Genomic DNA, 22,611 nt, shown 5'->3' on the forward strand with positions numbered 1-22,611 from the left:
AGTTGTAGGAGGAGAGGCAGGTGTGTGGATAGAGAAAGGGATGGCATAGTGGTCGGTCCAGACGAGTGGTTTGGGATGGGATATATAAACCAGTTCATGGAAGTTGAAAATTACATCAAGGGTGTGCCCACCTGAGTGGGTTGGATCAGTGGTATGATGGGAGAGAGAGGCTGAGCGCATCAAGACTGTCAACCAGTGGATGAGTCATGGGGTTGTTGGGGATATCCAACCAGATATTGAAGTCTCCCAGGAGTGTAAGAGAAAGGTGATTTACTTGAATGGTAGCTATTGAGTCAGAGAGGTTGTTGGCGAAATGTCTGTCGTGTCCAGGGGGTCTGTAGATGAGTACGCAGCTGAGGGTGAAAGTCGGTGGTAGCGAGAGTGTTACTAGAGGGGATTCACCTGAGGCAATGCATGTCTGGGATTCGACAAGTGAGCCGAATAACTGAGGATTGAAGAGATCTGCCACCTCTGGAGGGTCTATTGTGGGCGATGAGCGAGTAGCTATGGAGCGGGCATTAAAAAGGATGCATCCAACTTTTTGAGGGGAGGTGGTTTTCATGATGCACGCATTGGGAGCTTGGCGGACATGGGTGCCCGGTGGCGTGGTGGGTGTGGTAGGAACATTCAGGGGGGTTGAGACCGGTTGAGGTGTGCTACAGGAGGGGCTGGGTGCCTGTGGACTTAGAATGTGTCATGATCTCTGCTTCCAAAAGATCAGGACTTGCCCGACTCCCTTGGAAGCAGACCCATAACCCCGGTTCCGAGTGCCAGCCAGTCCCAATTGGGACCTTTTGGACCATGTCCTGGCGCCAGTGGCACCAGGCTCATAAAGATGCCCAGTCCCAGCGCTGGAAGCGCTGGGCTCATAATGCTTGGGTGGACTTACCTGCAGCAGACCATGCTGCTTACTTACCTGCCAGTTGAACCCCTGATCCTCTTCTGTTTGGGACTACTTTTCCTGTTGGGTGGGGCAGGAGCCACTCCCTAGGTTCAGAACACTGGAACTCTTCTGGAAAGCAGGAAGTCTTTTCTTACCTAGGCGTGGCTGTGGAAGGAGACACCTAAGCACTACAGGAGGCTATTTAAACCACACCCGATGGATGAATCTTGCTTTGCGTTATTCTGCATTCTCTGCATCAGAACGCTCATTGTGTCTTCTGCTTCTGATCCTGGGCCTAAGGGAACAAAGGCTTACCATCCTGGAATCCAGTCTTCAGCAGCACCTGTAAAGACAAAGAAGAACAGGTTAGCACTACGGTCTTCAGTGGCAGCGCATCTCTTACCTGGTCCATCGGCTGTCACCAACGCCTCGCGCTGCATTCCGGCATCTGAAAGACAAAGGCTTACCTACTCTTCGCATGCTCCGGAGGTCTTCGCACTGCATTCCGGCATCTGAAAGACAAAAGCTTACCAGCTCTTCGCACGCTCGGGAGGCCTTCGGCGCTGCATCCCGCATCTGAAATACAAAAGAAGGTGCGTTTAAAGACATTGGGCAACTTTATTACTCACGTGCCATTACTCCTTCCCAAGCCGAATCCAGTGGGTATTCCAGCACCCTTCAGCTTCTCTAAAGCTCCGAACTTGTACCTGCAAGATAAAAGGGACAGTTAGTGCGCATCGTGAAGCAGGCTACAAGCGCTTACCTACGTGCTTCCAGGCGCTTCTATTCCTCACGCGTGTTCGATCCTCAACTCTCATCGGCCCGCCATCCGCCATCGCCGGAACCCTGCAAAACAAGAGATGATATTACAAAAGACTTTTAAGACATTTGAAGTGCCCAGAACTTAACGTTCGTGCAGTTAACGACGGACAGCAGTCCTCTGAGGTCAAGAGGCCTGCACCCTTATCCAGTGAAGAAACTGGTTACGGCACCCTGCCCCGAGGCAGATGGAGAGCTCGGCGTTCACTTACCTAAGGTTAGGGCGTTAACCTTTGGGGTTCTACAGGAGAAGAGAAAGGGAAGAGGAGAGAGGCACCCAATAACCCCAGTTCATTAATCCCATATTTTCTATCTGCAGACATCTTACTCTTCGAGTCAGACATACAGTGCACAGAGGTCCAGCCCAAAGAGCCAACCGTGTGTTACACATCACCTTTGAAGATACGGCATTCACCCAGTCAAGACCGGCGCCTCTGTGGGAATCAGGTGAGCGTTACAGAGTGTTGGGTGAGAGGGTTACATTGATGGGGGGCGGGAAGAGTAGGCGGGAGGAGGTGGGTATGTGAGAGACGAGGGGTGGGTCAAGGGGGGTTGGGAGGATGGTGAATGGATCATTTTGGGTGTGGGGGTTTAGGCTGGTTGAATTTGGAATGAGTCTGGAGGGTTCTGGGGTTTAGGTGTATAGGGTGAGAGGTCAAGAGAAAGGGGGTGGAAACTGGGAGAGGGTAGTGGTTGGGGGTAGGGGAGGGAGGGGCAAGGAGGTTGGGCTGAAGCAGAAGTGGTGAGGAGTGGAGGGTCGAGGGAGAGGACTAGTCACGTTTTCTGCATGTTGTGGGTTTTGGTGCCATAGGGGTGTGAGAGAGAGTAGGGGGTGAGAGGGGGAGGGAGATGAGGCTACCATTCTAGCAAGAGCGGGACAACCTACTCTCAGAGAAGGGAAGGGATGTGAAGGGGGGGTTTTGTTGGTGGGGGTTGAGAAAGGATTAAGGAGGAGGGAGAGGGCAGCATGGGAGGTTGGTCGAGAGGGTGGTGAGTTCCCCAGTGGGCTAAGGGGAAGGGAGAGGGCGGCATGGGAGGTTGGATGAGAGGGAGGGGAGTTCCTCAGAGGGCACAAGGATGGTGTGGAAGTGGAGATGGATTTGCATTGTTTGGAGCGTCAGAGCTCCCCTGTCTTGGCAGTTAAATAATGGGTGTGGAGTATGGGCGGAGGATGTTATCAATAGATGTCAGAGGTATTGATGTACGGGGGGGATGTGTCATAGTTTGCGATCAGGTGGGGGATAAAGGGTGGGGTCGTGAAGTTGGGAGCTAGAGCGCAGGCCATGCGCCGTGAGGGGTCAGCCATGTGGGTGAGGGGGTATGATACAGGGAGGCTAGGCATCAGGACGGGTCAGAGAGGGAATATATGGTGAGCTGGTATCTCCATCCCGGCGGAAGGTCAAGGGCAGCACCTGAAGATTGATGTACTAGTAACAGTAGATGTAGTGGCCCTAGATGTACAATCTCGGCGGGCACCTTCCTGAAGTTAATCAGACCAGCAAGAGCAATTCCAGGTGTGTGGCGCAGGCAAGTAAATCACAGTACTATCTCAGTGGGCACTTTCTAGGTGAGAATCAATGCAACTTTCTAGGTGTGAGTCTAACGAGAACAATTTCTAAGTCATAGTGGGCACTTCTAGATGTGAATCGATATAAAGGAACACATTCTAAGTGAGCGGTAGAGGCAGTTAAATCACAGAATATTATAGTGTGCACTTTCTAGATGTGCATTAATGCTGCAAGAACGGTTTCTAAGTGCGACCCGCATTGGTCAGTAAATCACAGAAATCTCTCAGTGGGCACCTTCTAGATGTGAATCAAGCTAACAAGACAGAGCAATTTCTAAGTGTGCAGGACAGGCAAATAAATTACAGTACTGTCTCAGTGGGCACCTTCTAGATGTGAATCAATGCAACAAGAACAATTTTCTAAGTGTGCGACTCAAATAAATCACAGTATTATTTCAGTGGGCACTATCAAGATGTGAATCAAGCAAACGAGAACAAGTTCTAAGTGCGTGGGGCAGGCAAATAAATTACAGTACTATCTAAGTGGGCACTTTCTAGTTGTGAATCAATGCAACAAGAATCATTTTTAAAGTGTGCGGCACAAATAAATCACAGTATTATCTCAATGGGTACTTTATAGATGTGAATCAATGCAGCCAGCAGGAACAATTTTCTAAGTGTACGGCACAAATAAATCACAGTATTATCTCAGTGGGCACTTTCTAGATGTCAATCAATGCAGCAAGAACGAGAGCAGTAATATCTCAGTGGGCACTTTCTACATCTGATTAAATGCAACAAGAACGAGAGCAGTAATATCTCAGTGGGCACTTTCTAGATGTGAATCAACGCAACAAGAACAATTTTCTAAGTGTGCGGCTCAAATAAATCACAGTATTATTTCAGTGGGCACTATGAAGATGTGAATCAAGCTAACAAAAACAAGTTCTAAGTGAGTGGGACAGGTAAATAAATTACATTCTAGACGTGAATCAAGCTAACAAGTACAAGTTCTAAATGAGTGGGTCAGGAAAATAAATTACAGAAATATCTCAGAGGGCACACTTTTTGATGCAGATCAAGCTAACAGGGACAATTTCTAAGTGTGCGAGACATGCAAAATAAATCACAGTACTATTTCAGTGGGCACTTTCTAGATGTGAATCAATGGAGTATTAACATTACTTCAATGTTGTGCCGCTGATGACTTCAGAGGGTAGATAGAGTGGTCGGGCTTTGGAGTAGAGGAATAGCTCCACTCCCCACATCTGGAGAGCAACAAGTTCTCCCATAGATATCTTAAACCAAGAAATAGTCCATATCTTGTATTAACCTTACAATAACTTTGGACTGTTTTACAAGGCTTGTGAGTGTTTCTGTGCCATCTTTGACACATGGTGTTGGAAGTGGTATGCCATAGAACCTGATATAGAGGCCGACCAGTGCCTCAGAATTCGGAGCCATTAGCTAAAGTCACCCCCAGCCAAGCGAATCGTGACAACAGAATAATCAGCAGATTAGGACTAGAGCTTGCCTTTTTAAGTTTGGACTCTGTGGAAATTGAGAACCTGGACCGGAGAGGGGGAAATATTACACCAGATCAGACCGCCCTATTTAGAGCTTGACCCAAAGCCAGTGAGAAGAGAGGGATTCTCTCAAAACCTGCAGGAACCCGAAGAATAAGCCATCCAGTGGATGAGCCATTCAGACAGTGGAGAGACGAAACCGGTGTAAAAGAAGAAGACATCCTTTTCCCATTTCCGGGAGGGGTAGAAACTCCAGTCCCTCAAAGGCCAAACCCAAATAGGATGGACAACTTCTTATGTGCCCCGACCAAGGGGCAGCTTCACATTAGCCGTCAACATCAGGAAACAATTTCCCAAGCATATAATAAGGAAAAGGTTAAATGTGATTGAGCACTGGGACCAATTCAGTTATTAGACGAAAGAGTATCGTGACCTGGGCATATACACAAACTCATCAAACTCATCGGCAAGTAGGATATTAAAAAGGGGACTTGTAACGTTGTCGAAGAGGACCTGAAAGACTTAAGCTAGTGGAAAGACAAAGGTACTAAGTTCGAATGCATTCAAATATTCTTAATTATTTCTTTGTATTGCTCTTTTAAACATACCTTTCATGAAAATGGGCTCCACATAGGGAAGAATGGCTAGGATGAATGCTATGCCATTGACAAACAGGATACAGTTATAGATGCAATGATACATGTATGTGATATGTGAAGTCATTTTGGAGTAATGTTCCTACTTTCAATCATGTACCTAATGATGGCTAAAATAATGTGTATTTATTGTTGATTTTGAAAAATAGTGTTTGAGGGTGAACTGTGAACTAGATCTCTTATTTTCAGAGTGGTCCAGTTCTGGTAAATTGTAATGGAACACACATCAGGAAGATGGCAATGAGGAAACAACAATGAATTGTTAATAGTTATCGATTAGAATACTATAGAAAAACGAATGGAAGACTGTGGCACTATTTCACATAATTAGGATCCTATTCATATGGACTGTATGTTTATAGGACAAAGAGGCAAATTATGAATGTGGATGCAAATATTAATTCGTATGTAAAACTTTGGATGTTTAATAATGGAAAAGTGTGTAATCAAACTATATCATTTTATTTAAAAAAAAAAATAAAAAAATTGTTTGCTGTTTCTACTACTTGAAAACGCAGCAGGATAATATATATAAACTAAACACCCAAAGAGAAAAAAGAGGGCATTCTATAGATCATAAAGAATCAAGAAAATCTCAGGAGACGCTTCATAGAAAGAGAAAAATAAAAATGGAGTTTAGCCATGGAGTAGTTGCAGGGGGGTTCTGGAGACTATGCTGGCCTCTGCATAGATCAGCTACACAGTCACTGCGCTGAACTAAGAAAAGAGTGGGTTGTGTTACAAATCTGGGCAATTCATCCCTTCTTCCCGGTTCAGTGGTGTGGGGGAGAGCCAACCCCTTTTGAGGCTAGCGAGGTGAGCCGGCTCAGCAAAACCCTCCATCGGGCTTTTGGAAAATGGGACCTCACTAGGATTCACTTCCCTCTAGGGGTCACAGACTCCCATTCCTGTCCAGAACTCCATATAAAGAATATCCTATCCAGAACTTCATATAAAGAATACCCAGTCTGCCTATATGGGAACTGAAATGGGAAACTGATGTTGTATCAGTTGATCCACATTAAAAATACACAAACATTACTTCCCTAATTTTGGCTCAAGGTAATTCTGTAATCTTCACAAACTCAGCAGCTGATGGAGAACAATATGTCCTTTTAAGTACGGCAGAAAGAATAAAGAGACGAGGCACCTTGAATGCAGGTAGATGAATCCTACGCAGAGGCAAGCCTCTGACGTGAGAACATCCTGGAGGGGTGGAACCGCGCTATTCAGCGAAGCTAGCAGTGACATAGAGGAACTAAGAGATGAGCGAGAAACTTTAGGCGGTAGGCATTGGAAACGGCGATACTGCTGAGATGGAGACGGAAGGTAGACCGTCTTAATTGGTGGCTTGACCAATTTTTAGCCATAGTGGGCCTGGGGCCCATGAACAGATGCCGAGAACAGCAAACAATGGAGGAATAAAACCTCTGTTCTCAGGGTAATGACTGCTGAGTGTACCGGGACAGGCAGGATACAGGAATCAAATCCTTACGAAACAGCAACGCCGTAGAGAGGACGGACTGCCACGTCCTAGCTGAGACGTCACTCCACTTGAGCCCCCCTGATGACACTAAAGGTACTAGGGTTGCCATGGGTGGAGGGAGGTAAGCGGAAGGAATAGAGGGGAGAGAAAATGACAGGGAGGGTTATGGGATCCGTAGAATTCCGAATGGTGAAGATTGTCAGAGACCAAAGATACAACCACAAAAGTTCAACAAGCCGGAGAGCCAGAGGGGATTGGAGAGCCCTAGAGAATTAAGTGACATTTTTCAGCCTATGAGACGAGAGGAACCTGGAGGGTTAATTCCGTCTATCAAAGACAGAAAATTGAGACATTGAGTTATATAAAGTTGGAGGGAGATCGTCTTTCGACTTAAAGGAACTTGAAAAATTTGATTTGTATAAAAATGTACAACTTTTCTTGAGGAGCCTAAAGAGAAAGCTGAAAACGTTTAATTGGTGAATTCTGAGGAACATTGTTTTGTACTTTGATCAATACCCTGGGAGAGATCAAAGTAACATAAGCCGGACGAAGCCAGAGCTAAGACGCTATTGTTCTTGCTTACGTGTATGTTTTTTCCCCTAAAGTGGTAGGGCCAGGTAGTAAATAGGTTTTGGGACTGAGGACTCATTTTTGTTTAACCGTATGACAGGCACCTTTAGTTTATAGGCAGGGAAATTCCTCTTAGCAATAGAGACAGAGAGGCATTTTGCCATGTAATTTAAGTAAACCCCCTGAATGAAGTCCTTGAGTCTAGCTCTTTCTTCTGTTTCACCACAGTTGTGGCATTGAAGTTTAGGCAGAGGCAGAAACTTGCATCGGGAAGCACAGACCTTCCGAGTGGCATTGTGACTCTTCCTTCTCAAGTAACGAAAATGTCTCACACCCCTATCTTCGTATCTGTTCCTCAGTGCTAGTTAGTGCAGATGTAGGCAGTGCAAATGTCTCCCGCATGGGTAAGAGGTATGCCCTGGGTTCTTTAACCTTGTCCCTGTCCTCCCTCATAGGTACAGCAGATAAAAGCACACTTAATTCTCCCTTTCTGAAAGCTGGTCCAACCTGTGCGTCGTTAAACTCCCCTCATTGGGGCACCAGTAAAACCACCCATTTATGACTGCAGTGAGTATGCATTCTGATTACTGGATAGTTGAACCCTGGTGGTTATTCATATTAACATCTAATGAGTCACTGTTCTAGTGCAATACACAGTTTTGTTTCAGACCCATTGCTGAAACAATGTTTCTCTGTGCACTTGAGTTTGTCTAGTAGCCAAATCTTTGTATTTTTATCCCCCTTTTACCCTCACTTTCCATTTGTTTCTCTCCAGGAAGATCCGAGGTTTGTGGCAAAAGTACAAACTTCGTACAACTAAGGAGGGAATGGACACAGACGCCTACATCAGCTCCTGGGAGAGGGACTACACTCTTGTGCCATGTGAGGGTCTGTTCGATGAGTACCTTGAAATGGGTAAGACAAACTATAGAAGGCACAGAACGGATATTCTTGAGGAGGGTGAAGAGTTAGGAAGCTGGAGTGGGAGGGGCTGAATTATTGGGGAAATATATGGGAGGGAGATTAAGATCAACACATTGCTAAATTGCACCAACATTTCTTTAACAACCAATTGTCTTGAGTCCAGTTGGGCCAACTGTATTGAAACAATACTTTTAAGGGATGGCGTCTTTCCACGGATTCCTCATCTGAAGATATGACTCACCGACACAGTTGGCTTTGGAAACTTTTGTACCCCAGACTAAGGCATCGTGCCCATCAGTGTCAAGGGCGTCCCCTGAGCTGCTTCTCAACTCCAGAAATGGCTATGCCTCTGATACGATGCGTGAGACCAGTTATTTTTTCTGCGCTCTCAGTGCAATGCCTCAGAATGTTTGTCTTTCTTTCAGGAAATTTCTTCTATGACACAATGGGCCTCATTACGGGGGAAGCAGTAACCCTGCCGCTGCTACCTGTGGGTTGCCGCCGGACCCGTAAAAAATGACTGGCACCTGACTTCCCGGTGCCACCGGGCTATTCCAAGTCCGGCGGCCGGGAGTGGGGATATGGAAGCATTGGCACTGTTGTTAAACGGTGCTTCGGTGACGCCTTTGCCTGCCGTGAATGCTGTGCCTGGCAGGGTCAGACCTGTCGGGCACAGCGGCTCCGGCAGGCAAACCCGTAGTTTGCCAGTCTGGAAACAAGGGTGCCAGTGAGCTTTCTGGCACCCTTATTTCCAGACCGGCAGTCTTGTAATGAAGGACAATTTGGGGATGGGGCAGAATGTCTCACATTGCGACTCCCACCAGTTGGTGAACTCAAACGGGCTTGGATAACAAGGGGCCAAGTTTTCAGCAGACCGCCTGACAAAGTTGAGGAAATCCCTCAGACCGGTGAAAAGGAAGTCTGTCATAAGACCCACAAAAACACCATATATGCTCCCACTCCAGAAGTGAATCAAGACCCTCTTCTTCATCCCCTCAACACAAGAAGAAACAAAACTTTGATCACGGTGGGACGATAACATTGACAAGTCTTTAGACTCCTTGGAAAAAGGTAACTTGCTCAATGCTTCGTCTGCCAATGAATGGGAGGAATTTAGAACTGAAATGCTTGAGATTTTCTCAAAAGCATCAATGTTGACGGCCCAGTCCTCGACACCGATAGAGACAGTAGGTCCCACCACATTGAGAAATGGCAGCAAGGCACCTAAAAAGAGCAGTGTCCATTTGCTCATGGATGTAATTTGGGGGTTGCTAGGGGTCGTTTCTGCAACCCCTGGGGGTCCCAGGTGTGACCCCTATATAAAAAGAAATTAGAAACAAAATATTTCTTTAACTGGAAAACCCTAGACTGCGGGGCCAGGGGCCCCCCGCAGCCCCTGCCATTGGCAGACACAGTACCAGCAGGGTGAGGCCGTGAAGGTCAGGCAGGGCTGCCTTCGTCCTGCCTTTCAAATTGCTGCATGCATGCGTAGGTGAGAAGGCAAGCCTTGCCTGAGCCTCAAGAGCCCAGCCGCATCCCTGATACCACCAGCGGAGGAGCGAGAACCTTCCCTGCGCCCATCACAGTCTCAGGTGTTGTGAATTAATGTAAACTGTAATGACCTCTACTTGAAGGTTTTGTTCTTTGCCTCATGTGACGTTGTAACTTGTTGTTCATGGCATAACGCCCTTAGAGCTGCTCTTAACATTTCCAAGCGTGATCATATCTGGGCAGTAAGAAGGAATGCACACTGGCTTCCAATCAGGGAACGCATTATCTTTAAGCCACTAGCCATCACACACATGTCTCTGCCCAATACAGCTCCGAAAGTACATTTGGCAAAAATGTGCTAAATCACAATCATCCAAACCGTCTAGCTGAGCATACTCCAACCTGCTGACCATCCCGAGATTCAGAAGAAACCGAGCTGTAGGTTCTAGCTTCCCAGTCTCGGGTGCTAAAAACTGGAACGTCCTCCTTCCCCTCCTCAGATCTGAACATTCTAACTGGGCCATCAGAAAACAATGTAAGACTTTGCTATTCACAGCGTAAAGGAACTGCCTAAGGGCTTACATCCTGCCTTTGTCCTGAAACCGCCTTATGTTCATTAAGCTATCTTGTTTGAAATGTATATCTTTTTTTCTGTAACCATCACCTTAATGCCTTCAGGTTTAGCTCGCCATACAAATGCAAAAATAAATAAATACTATTTTGGTTTCTTTCCAGCGGTGCACTGGCTATAACTGGGGCTGCTTGTTTTCAGTGTAGTGTGTGCCTTGCCTCTGCAGTGTCCTGTTGTGTTTGCTGTATGTAGTAGGGGGTTCGGGCCTCCCATATCAGTGTTTGAAGGAATGGAGCAATTTAACTCTAGAACTGGTCAAAATTGGGTGGGCGTGTAACGCGCCCAATTCACCCTGCTATTACAGACGGAAGAGGAAAGCGTGAAATGTGGCCTAATTCTCTCATTACTGGGCTCCCTGCGATTAATTCTCACCAGAGCGTCTCTTTCCCCGGGCCCCCATACACGCCAATGAGACCCATTTCAGTCAGGAAATGTTGGTGCAGTCCAGGTTTTAACTTTGCATTCTGAAGCTTGTAGTCACAGATTCATATAGGGAAATCTGGGACTACAATTACCAGAATGCAAAATTGAAACCTGCACTAAAATAACATCTCCAGATGCAATTGAGCATTTTGGCATGTATGGGGGCTAAGAAAAATAAAACATGCCCCATCCCAGTGGTCGAGGGTCAGGCAGTGCCAACAAGTATGGTCGCCTTTGGCGGATGGGGAAGAGTTGCTGGAAGAGGGAGATGCATCTGGGATGGGAGGCATTGGGTGACAGCCACAGAAGTGAGGGAAAGAGTGACCGCAGCGTAGTGACAGATTGGGCTAACAACTTGGGCTAACAGTCTGGAGTGGAAAACAGGGAGAGACAATGGCGGGTGGCAAGTGTGCCAATCGGCAGAGGGAGGCATCCAGAATGGGAACAAGTGAGTAACAGGCAGAGAGTGTCAGTCAAGTGTGATATGATATGATATGATATGGCATTTGTAACGCGCCTATACACAAGTGTTTCAAGGCGTGACGAGGCGGGGGGGGAAACAAGGGGAAGACAGACAATGATCCTACTAGGCCAGGTATCATTCAGACCGCGCAAGTGCAGGGGTAGGGGAAGGGAAAAAGTGCAAGGGGAAGGGGAGGGGGGGAGTGGGAAGTGCAGTACAAGTAAGTAGAATAAAAATAAATAAATAAATATGGCCAGCTGGTGGCAAGTGCAAGGTAGGTGAAGGCAAGTGCTGGGAAGGGGGGGCTGTAGGGATACAGAGACAGTCCCGCAGTGCAGGGGATGCGATGCCAGGGAGGCAGTGCAAGTGGAGAGTGGCTGGGCCCAGGGCCGAGGTCGGTGAGAGTGGCCCAGTTGCAGATTCAGTGCAAATTCAGTGTAGAATTTAGCAGGGGAGAGGGACAGAGAAGGCAGAGGCAAAGAGGAAGGTTTTGAGGTGCCTCCGGAACCGGAGATGGTTCTCCTCAAGTTTCAGGGAGGCAGGAAGGCTGTTCCAGAGGGAGGCCCCTGCCGCGGAGAGAGATCTACCCCCAGCTCGTTGCTTTGAGAAGCGGCTGACCCTGAGGGAGTTGGAGACGGATGAGCGAAGGGCTCGGGAAGGAAGATATTTAGGGAGAGAGAGTTGAAGGTATTTTGGCCCCAGGCCCCAGAAGGCCTTGTGGATAATGCAGAGGGTTTTTAACTTAATCCTCGCAGCCACTGGGAGCCAGTGTAGAGATTTCAGTCCTGGAGAGATACGGTCCCTGGGCTTGAGGCCAATGACAAGTCTTGCAGTTCTGTTCTGGATGAGTTGCAGAGGGCGGAGAGTGGAGGCAGGCAGATTAAGATAGAGGCTGTTACAGTAGTCCAGCTTCGGGAGAACCAGGGCTCGGGAGACAGTGAGCTTCTGGGGGAAGGAGAGGAAGGGAAGAATACCTCTGAGGAGGTGCAGCTGGTAGTGTGACTTCTTAGAGACGTCAGATATGTGAGGAGAGAAGGAGAGTGTAGAGTCGAAGATGACCCCAAGGTTTTTAGCCTTGCAGGTAGGAGCAGGAAGAGGGCCAAGAGAGGCCGGCCAGAGAGCTGCAGGGAAGGAGGGAGTGGGTGTGCCAATGAGTATAATCTCAGTCTTACTGGCATTAAGGCAGAGGTCATTGGCGGCACACCATACCTGGATAGCAGACAGACAGTCAGAGATGAGGGAAGGTGAGGAGGAGGCCGAGGGTAGCCTGAAAATGAGCTGGGTATCGTCCGCATAGCACTGAAAGTTGGGGCAGAGGGCGGCGATGCACTGAGCAAGGAGTGACAGGTACTGGTTGAAAAGCCAGGGAGAGAGATTAGATCCCTGGGGAACACCACAGGTGGAGAAGAAGATGTCAGAGAGGAAGGACCCAAGTTGGACCTGGGAGGGTCGATTGGAAAGGAAAGAAGTCAGCCACGCCAGAGCCTGACCAGTGATACCCAGGTTATCACGGAGACGGTTGAGCAGGATGGCATGGTTGACAGTATCAAAGGCAGAAGAGAGATCGAGCAAAATGAGAACACAAGGAGTGTTACAATCAAGGTTGGAGAGTAAGTCTTCACAGATGTTCAGGAGAGCAGTTTCCGTGCTTCTGGCAGCTCTGAAGCCAGACTGATGCTCATGAAGGCTACCAACCGATTCAGCATGGAGGTTAAGCTGGGAGATGGCCAGTTTCTCCAGGAGCTTGCCCAGGAAGGGAGTGATGGAGATTGGGCGATAGTTAGCCGGGCGTGAGAGGCCGTAGGAAGTGGAAGGCATGGAGTGACTTGACAAGAGAGACGGGGAGTGTTAGGAGTGGGAGGCAGCAGGAGAGTGAACTAGGGAGTTATAATCAGGAGCAAGAGGAAGGGTGAGACAGGGTTTGGAGGGATAAGTGACAGAAATGGGAACCCGCGAGGGACAGTCGGCAACAAAACTCCAGAGAGTGACTGCAGGAAAATCTGTAGTTTAATGAGGTAGTAACAGTCAGGACTGTAACACAGGTATTACTGATCAGGAGTGCTAATATGCTGGTGACAACCAGGGGGTGCCAAGGTTCTCAAGAAAAAGCAACATAGAGTGGGAGAAAGGGGGGGTATTGATGTGGCACTGAGTGGTGCACTTACCACTCGTTAAGATAGTTATTTGCTGATATAATGTAGCATACAAGTGGCAATTAATCAATGGTGCAGTAGTGCTTAATTACTCAGTTGTATGCGTGGTGCCTAACTGTGGTGGCGTTTCGAGTTGGCACAACACATGTGGCAATGCTAGAGCATGCGTGTAGATTGAAGCAAGCGATGGTATGAGTGTACCGTGGCCTTTTTTATTAGCAATTTCATAGGCCACCCCTTCCTCTTGCATTTTTTGCGTCGGTGGATGACCGATTGGTAATTGGAAAGACTTTTTGTATGACTCGTCTGTATTACTTTTTCATTTTGGTGTTACCAGTTTGTGTTTAATGGCAAAGGGCCAGACATGCGAGAATACTCCAGCATGGGGTTTAAAGTGCTGGTGCTTAGGGCAATAATTGGCAACTTTTCGTCGCAATTTTACATTGGTAAAGAATCGTGCCAAGTGTTTAAATAGGCAGGGAAGTATGAGAACAAAAGGCAATCAGAAACCATTCAGACAAAAAAATAGATTGTCAGAGAAGGTGTAGGGCCTTTTAACTGTTGTAAATTGGAATGGGCGACTAACCTCTGTGAGAAAGTCATGGTGGCAACAGTAAAGGCAGAAACAAGTGATCACAGTTCAAGGGTGTTTATTAAAATGTATACTGGATGAGAAAAACGCCTAATCTAAACCTAAATCTAAGATGGGAGCAAGCTACAACCATCAAATAATAATAAGGCAGTCCTAGTGACACCTTGTCAAATAAAAAGTGCCTAGACTAAAACTAAAAAAACCTATTGCCCATCCTTACAACTAAGTTACAAAATAGTGTCGGACAATGTTCTCAAGAAAAGAAAGAAGTGTTCACCAAATGATAAGTCAGTATGGTATGGCTGGGGTCTCCCTTCCCCACGTTTTTAGCACGGGTCAAGGCAGGACCTTTGAGCACAACACACTCTTGGGCCTCGCCAGCATGAGATTACAGTTCCTTTCAAAGATGCCAGGACCTTCTGGGGTCAAGTCCCTATCCTGCAAAAGTCTCTTGCCTTAGAAGGCCTGCTGTACCATTAACAATAAAGAAACAAAAGTTCCTTTGGTAATCCTTTCATGTTGGGCGATTGCTCTTCGCCTCTTGGATCCCCCTCAGCCGGGCTCTGATCCTTCTTGCAACGAACGTTAGCATCGCTCAATGGGGTTCAATACGGCCTATCACTCAAGAAACAAATCATTCAACAGTTTTAATGTCCTTTTCATCAACTATCCATTGTGGACATCCCCCAGCCGGGTTCACACTTGTCACAATATTTACGGGTAAATCACTGTTTAGAGAGAATTGACTTTCACACAGTAACTGCGCCACAGGTGTATTCAAAACCTTATCTGGTTTATATTAATTATCTCTTTCAACTCCCGGAGGAGGGCCCTTTGTCATAACACGTGTTTCTGCAGGTCATGTTCCTTCTTAATATCAGGGCAATAAGTGTTACATTCTCACACATTACTTTTTAAAGCAAATATCGAATGCAAATATATATATGTAATTGCAGTATTGTGCAGAAATAAATGAATAAACATGTTCGTACCACAAAGATGAGGGTTTGGTGAAGGGGAGGATGAGTGGGGTCAGGTGAAAAGCCACATCAAACAACAAAGAAAGAGAGAAAAAATAAAAAAAATACAGAAAAAAACAATAGGTTAGGTTTCTTCCTGAATGACTTCTTCATTTTATAACATTTTCCATCTTTGTAAATAGTCATAGTGGCCATCTCATTTATTTATAGACATAGCTTGTTAGAGCTATTCCCATATTTGTGTCTAATGTTATACTCCCATATTGATCCATTTGACTAATATTGGTCCAATCTCTCTTCTTTCTTTGTTGTTTGTCCCGTGACTGCCTCTTGGTTGTTGGGGTAGTGAGCCAGTGTTTCAATTGGGTATATTTAAATCTATCTCCCTCCGTCAAACCTATTTCCTGTACGCATTCCCCGAACGTTTTAAGTGACTGACCCAGGAACATGCCCCTTATTTTCTGACATCCTACTCTTTCCCACTTCCTAAATGCCTCATGTTCCATTCCTGGTTGAAATTCTGGGTTTCCAAACATTGGGCAAATGGGGATGGTTTTACCGATAGTGCTCCCTTTCCGTAACCCTGTACCAGGTGTCTACTCCTACCCCCACTCACTGATCCTAATATACCAGTGTCTCTTCTTTTTGTTGATCCACAGGATTCCATGCAGGGGGCTCCAGCGACCTCACTATGCTGTCTTGCCTACATTGTATTTTGATCTCCCCTCAACCATTCCCTCATGACCCGTTATTGTGCCACCTCGTAGTATCTGGACAAGTGCGGGAATGCCATGCCTCCCTTATTCCTCAGTGCTGTGAGTGTGGCCATTGCTATCCTTGGAGGTTTTCTCTTCCATATATATCAAATATTGGCCCTTTTTAGGGATCAAAAGGTGTTAGGCGCATAATCCTGTGCAGTTCCCTTGGGGAACACTGCAAGAAGATTAAGACTACAGGAGTAAGCAGTAAACCCAATTGGTAGCAGTCTGTACCACCCAGATTTACCTGGTAGCTGAGGCTGAGCAGTCAGACTTCTCTCAAGAAGAGTAGGGTAGTATACAGAGCATGCACAATAGGGCCAAAAACACAGTAGAGCAAGCAAACACTGACCAGAGCTTGGTATCAAAAGTATATAATTATTTATTTAACACACACTTAAGGAAATACACTAGCACTATAAATCAAAGCAAGTTCAAACACAATCAGAAAAGTATACACACCTCCCTTAAGAACTATTAGAATAGTCGAAGTCAAAACACCACTATTTGTAAAAACAGATGCGAGCGCGTAACTTAGATGGCACTCCAATAATTAAGTTAAAGGGAGAGAAAAAGGCAGGTCATGAAAATAAAACAGTTCCCAACACTTTCTAAGACCAAAACAAGTTAGTGAAGGCAGAGTCTACTGTAGAGCCAAAGTTCATAGACCAGGTCCACTTTAAATGGAGCAAGGTGAAATGTGCCCAATATCACACAGTTTAGAAATGCATTCAAGTCTTTGTAAAAATGTTCAAAATAGGTTGGGTTGATTCAGAAGGTAAAGTTAGAAGGTCTGGGGGCCAACCCAGTTGGAAAGCCAAGGATTTAAGGGTCACCTTTAGCAAACCGTAGAAAGGGAGGCCAGGTGGAATACAGTACCTTTAAAGTTGAGGAAGCTCCAGCGGTGGCAGTTGTTCCTGGCAGCGGGTGCAGTTTGTGGTTTCGACCAGGGGAAGAGAAGATCTCGTCGAGGAGGAAACTTGGATTCATTGCACTGCCCAGGGAAGAAACCAGCTGCGGAGTTCGTCGGTTAAAAGGTGCGTTCCTTTTATTCGCGGTCACAGTGGTGAAGCTTGGCTATCCGGCCGCCGGGGTGCTTGGCACGGGCGATTCGACCAAGAGACGTCCTGGAAGGTGAAATGGCGAACTGGTTGATCCCACCAGCTCAGAGGAAGAAGACTCTTTCAGCAGAAGATCTTCTCTTGTCGTCGGGAAAGTGGTGAGGTCGTTGCAGCAGGGCTCCACCGGTGGTGTCGTCGTTGCAGATGGCTCAGCTTCTCCCCTCTTCAGATTTCTTAGGTCCTGTGGTGACTTCTGAAGTTCCAGTCCAAAAAGCCCTGCTTTTATGCAGAAAAACCCCCATTCAACAGCCTAGCTGTCACTCATACATGCTAAGTGGTGAGCCGGGCGGCTCACCACTGGGCCAATCAGAACAGAGTGTGACTTGAGTTGCTAAGGCAACGCAGTCCAGGGTGCCCATTCCCCCACCCACACATCCTGTGGAACCCAGACAGAGTGGCACCAGTTGGAGGGCTTCTGTGGAGAAGCCCGCCAAAAAGTGGAACAAAGGGCCCGACCCTGGTTGGAGTTACAGAGACGGACACAAACGCCATTTTAGAAAAGAGTTCTGGCGAAAAGACCTAACCAGTGAATTTATATTAAATAAATAAACCAGCGGTATCTTTAACATTGCACCAAAGAGTGGTGCATTTAAAATCAATGGGAAAATACCATAGGAAATATTCTGGTGGAATATTTTGCGTGGTAACCACTGCCACCAGCCAGAAACTCGACAAGGGGGGACTGGACAGTGCCCCCTTGGAAACTGACCCAGGGGCAATCGAATTAACCCCTTCCAGTACTTCCACAATATGATGGTTTGTACTGGTTCTGTTCACAATTTTAGACTAGTAAAGTCAGTGGTGACTTTACATGCCCTGGGAGACAGTAGTCATTCCCAGGGTATGGAGTCTATGTTTGGGGGTCACTATGACACCCCTGTTACTGCACTGAGGGTCCTGTGTAACACATACACTAAAACAGATGATACCCTATGGAGTAAAAGACCCCATAGCCCATAAGCACACAATAAGTCAGACGTACCTCAAATTATGCCTATGAGTGGGAGGAAATGAGTCTCACTCTTAGCAGGAGAAAAAAACAAACCCCAAAAAATCCAGCAAAGCTGCTGTGGGACTCACTATGTTTGTGAAGTTAGCTTTATAAGAGAATTCTCCCTAACAAAAGGTTTTCAGGTCTAATGGGTAATGCCTGAAAGTAGTACATTAGTCTAGGTAGTGTCACCATCTTTACTGTTGTCAATCTCCCCCACCATGTTATTGTGAGCTAGTTCCATTTCATCAGATCTGTTCAAATTTTTTCCAGTAGCTGTGGGTAATTTCCCAAACTCTTCCAGTTCTCTCATTAATAATGGTAGCAAGATTTCTGAATTTGACAGGGCTACTAGCATGTCGTCTGCAAATGCTATCGTTTTGCGAGCTGCTTCCGCCATTGCTATTCCTGTCAGCTGATCTAATTCTCATATCTTAATTAGTAAGGGTCCTAAATATATGGCATAGAGCAGCGGGATAGTGGGAACCCTTGTTTGGTTCCTCGTCTTAATTCTACTTTGCCAGACACAATGCTGTTTAAGGTTATGCAGATCGATGGTGTCACATAATTAGCCTGTGCCATGTTGAGAAACTTCATCCCAAACCCCATATGTTCCAGTGTATTGAATAGCATTGACCATTCGACCCTGTCAATTGATTTTTCTGCATTTAATGCACCAGATTTCTGGGTGTTGGGTTATCCCTGTTTTTTCTATTAAATGACAAATTCTACGAGTATTGTCGAATGTTTGTCTGTATGGTATAAAACCTGATTGATCCTGTCCTATTAATTTCGGCAGGAGATGAATAAATCTGTTAGCGAGTTTTTTCGTATACAGTTTGCATCTAGGTTTATTAATGTTATTGCTTGGGATGACCCTGGTGTTGTTGGCTCTTTCCCTTGTTTGTGGAATGCTACTAGCTTTGCTTTGTTCATAGAGGGGGTTATATTTCCCTTAGTTCTAAATCTATTAAATAAGATTTGGGGTCATTCTTTTAAAGGCTGGACAGGTATCCATCCAGGCCCGGGGCTTTGTTTTTTGGTAGGCCTTTCATAGCTTTTTTGACCTCATTTTCCCTTATGTCCTCGTCTAATTCTCCCTGTTATTCTTCCGTTATCTGCAGAATGGGGAGACTCTTTAGGTATTCCTCTTGTCGTATTCCCGAGGGGTTATCTGAGGCGTACAAGAAAGCACTCCCTAACTCATGTCTTCATTTGTTGTTTTGTCCTGTGCCTGGCTATTCAGAAGATGTATAATTGTCTGAGTCCCCTTTATTCCCTTTAATTGTCTGGCTAAGTGTCTGTCAGCTTTATAGGCTTTTACATAGTGCCATTGTTTTAGGTATAGTAATGCTTTCTCAGCCCTTTTTGTTCTAAGTGTCTATAATTGTCACTAGACGTGTCTCAAGGCCTTTCTTAGTTTATTATTTGGGGTTTTCGCCATTTCCTCTTGTATGTCCCTTAACTTCTCTTCCAGTTCTTTTTCCCACTGTCTTCTCTGTTTCTCTCGACCCACTTGAGGTACCCCCTTGTTACAGCCTTAAATGCATCTCATATTATTTCCTGAGGGACCTCCTCTCTGAAAAGTATTGTTCCATCTTTTCTCTTATTGTTTTGCACGACACTGGGTCATGTTGAAGGTCTGTGGGGAGTTTCCAATACCAAAGTCCCCCCTGCGTATTTCCACACTCCAATCTGATCCACAATGGGGCGTGGTCCAATATGGAGATTGTTCCCACATTTATTTCCCTTATTTTCCACAATAGCCCTGTTGGTGTCCAGATTTAGTCTATCCTGGAGTTGGAGGAGTGTACGTAGGAATAGTGTGTAAATCCCTGTTCCTGTCCTCTAACCACCATACATCGTGGAGGGCCAGTATAGCCATCTTCCATTTTATCGCTTTGGATGGGGCTTGTGTTTTCTGTGATAAGGTTCCCATTCCTGTCCTGTCCCGGGACCCATGCTATGTTGAAATCGCCCGCTAATATGCTATCCCCTTTCGCAAAGGTCTCTAGTTTTGACATGACTTCCCTTATGTACCCATCTTGTCCCGTGTTTGGCGCGTATATTGACGCTAGAGTAATCATTTGGCCCACCAATAGTGCATTCAGAAATATGCATCTTCCCTCCTTATCTGCTACTGAGTCTTTTATTTGTGCTCCCAGCCTATCATGTAATGCGATCAGTACCTTTTTTTCCCCGCATTTGCTTGGTATATTTGAGTGTATCCCCTGATTTTGTATTTGCATTTGTCTGCTTTTTTATGTGCATTTCTTGCAACATCAGTATATCTGATTTTAGGACCCATAAGAGGTGTTCCACCTTTTTCCGTTTGACTGGGGTATTGAGCCCCCTCATATTGTATGTTCGTACTTTAAGGTCCTTCATTGGGAATTCCTTTGTCTCCTCCCCTAGTGTCAACCATTCCATGACTTTCGTTTTCCCCACTTCTCTCTGCTCCCTTCCCTCTCCCCTCTCCCCAACTTGTCAAAATCAGCACACAACTCCAACTCCCCCTCTTCCCTTTCCCTGAGAAGGGACCAGGTTCCTATGTACGCTCGGACGGGGTGTCCGTCGCGCCTGGCCCTCATGCCTTCCCAGAGAGATCATTGTGGGTATTACTAAACCCCACTAACGGATCCAAGGTACGCCCCTTCTTCCCTTTCCACCTGGCCCGCTATCTTATGTTAAGTGTTATTGTCTTACCCATTCTTTCTGGGTATTTTCTATATACACATCTCCTCTTATTCTTGTACCCTTTTGTCCTGCTTGCTCGTGTTCCAAGTGTCTTCTTTTACTGACGTTGAATCATCTATGTCCCACTTTTGCCTTTCCTTGTTAGTGTCTTCCATTCCCATGGTTTCCTGCGGACTACCTCACCACTTTGTTCTTCCGTGTTGCCGCCTCCTTCTTCTCTTTGCATATTTAAGATCTGTTCACCTTCCTCACACATTTTAATCGGGTTCGGCCCTCCCATATGAATAGTAAGCCGAAGGGAAGCGTCCATTTTTTATCTTGTCTGCTTCGACATTAGGAATCTCACCAATGGCTCCTTTTTTGGAGGGTGGTCAGTGCTATGTTTTGGTATAGGTGTACCTCGTTTCCTTTTATTTGCACCTGCCCCGCCTCCCTTGCTTTCATTAGGATCTGTTACTTCTAGCCATCAGATGTTATTGCTGCTAGGACATCTCTTGGGTGGGTTCCTGTTTCTCCTATCCTTCTTGGTCCTACACAATATATTCTATCGACTTGGACCAGTTCCTCCTTGTTTATTTCCAGTATTTCTGCAAAAAGTTGTTGGGCTGTGCTTTTTAAGTCTTCGTCCTCCACCACTTCTGAGAGATTTTTTATCTGAATGTTCGATCGCCTTGAGCGGTTTTCTAAATCCTCATTTTGGATTTCAAGATTGTGTTAGGCGAGCTAGGCGGTGCAAAGTTTTGTCATTTTTTGTGTATCTTCCTCTATGCTTTGCACAGCTTTATCCAATGTGTCTGTCCTTTCTTCATGGTTGGCCACATCTATTTTGAGATCTTGTAATGATTGTCTCATTTAATCTTTTAGTCACTCAAATTGTGTTTGAAAGGAAAATATAAACTGAGTTTGGAATTCTTTGAACCAACCCAGCATATTTGATTTGATTTAATATCTTCTTTACTTGCCATTGTGCCTTCTTCTCTTGTAGATGGCGTGGGTTGGGTTTGGGCAGTTCCCCTCTTCTGGTGTTTGTTTTATTCCCTGGGCCCTACAGTTGTTTGAAACGTGCCTCTTGTCTTGGTTGGGGACTTTGTTGGGAAGTTGATGCTGCTTTCGCCCCTGTTTTGGACATGTGTGTGCTGAGCAGGCCTCTTCCGAAGAGCCCCACCTATATCTGCCATCTTTATTTTTTGCTCATGTGGATTGGGAGGATTCCTAGGTATCTCCTGGTAGTGCCTCTTTTCTCAAATTACTTTCAGGCTCCAAGAGGAGTGATCTTCATTGTTATTGTGGTCTGTTTCCCCCGTCTCTCTTGAACCCCACTCTGCTGGTTTTCTTCTCGTGTTGCTATCTGTGTTCTGTTAAGTCCGTTGGGGGCCCCTTCTGCTTTTGTTTTTGCTTAGATACCCGCTTCTGGAGTCTCTGTTCCGCTTTACTGCTGTCTCCTGGTTCCCCTCACTGTTTTGACCATATCCTCTTATTGGGTCATGTTGTCTTTAGGGGGTATAATCTTGTCTCCCCAATTTCTCTTTTTTCCTTAATGGTTGGGGCTTTCTTGCTGTTTCTTAGCTCCTCCTCCTCTTTCCTTTGTCCCTTAATGCATGGGCTCCCACCCTGTCTTTATCCCTCCACTTTTCCTCCCTTTGTTGCCGAGCTGTCCCCCCACACACCCCCAGGCGTTCCTTGTGGTCCCTCGCTCACCATTTACTTGCTCCCTCAGGTGGAGGGGGGGAGGGGTGTGACAGCCTCTCTGCTTTTTTTCTGATGCTTTTGTTTCCCCGAACCAGGGTTGTGCTTATGGTGTGGCTGCTGTTCCTCAGGTCTGCTGGGCTCTTCCTCTCTCCTTCGTGGCCGCTGCGTATTACAGCTTAACCTCTGGCGTGCTCCTGCTTCCTCTCTGTGCTTTTGTCGTGCCTCTTGCTGCATCCGCTCCCCCACTGTGT

The 22,611-nt window shown here is 46.2% G+C and overlaps 1 protein-coding gene across 2 annotated transcripts in view; it reads left to right on the plus strand.

Annotated features, from left to right (window-relative positions):
- The window catches only part of ANO7 (anoctamin 7), a 1,967,083-nt gene that overhangs the window by 1,654,666 nt on the left and 289,806 nt on the right, over positions 1 to 22,611 (plus strand). For both annotated transcript variants that reach the window (XM_069618104.1, XM_069618105.1), the window contains exon 19: positions 8,223 to 8,362. In XM_069618104.1, the coding sequence (XP_069474205.1) occupies positions 8,223 to 8,362 (140 nt within the window). The remainder of the gene's footprint in view (positions 1 to 8,222; positions 8,363 to 22,611) is intronic.

Source organism: Ambystoma mexicanum, chromosome 10, assembly GCF_040938575.1.
Source record: "Ambystoma mexicanum isolate Mex_15411 chromosome 10, UKY_AmexF1_1, whole genome shotgun sequence".
Lineage (NCBI taxonomy): Eukaryota > Metazoa > Chordata > Amphibia > Caudata > Ambystomatidae > Ambystoma > Ambystoma mexicanum.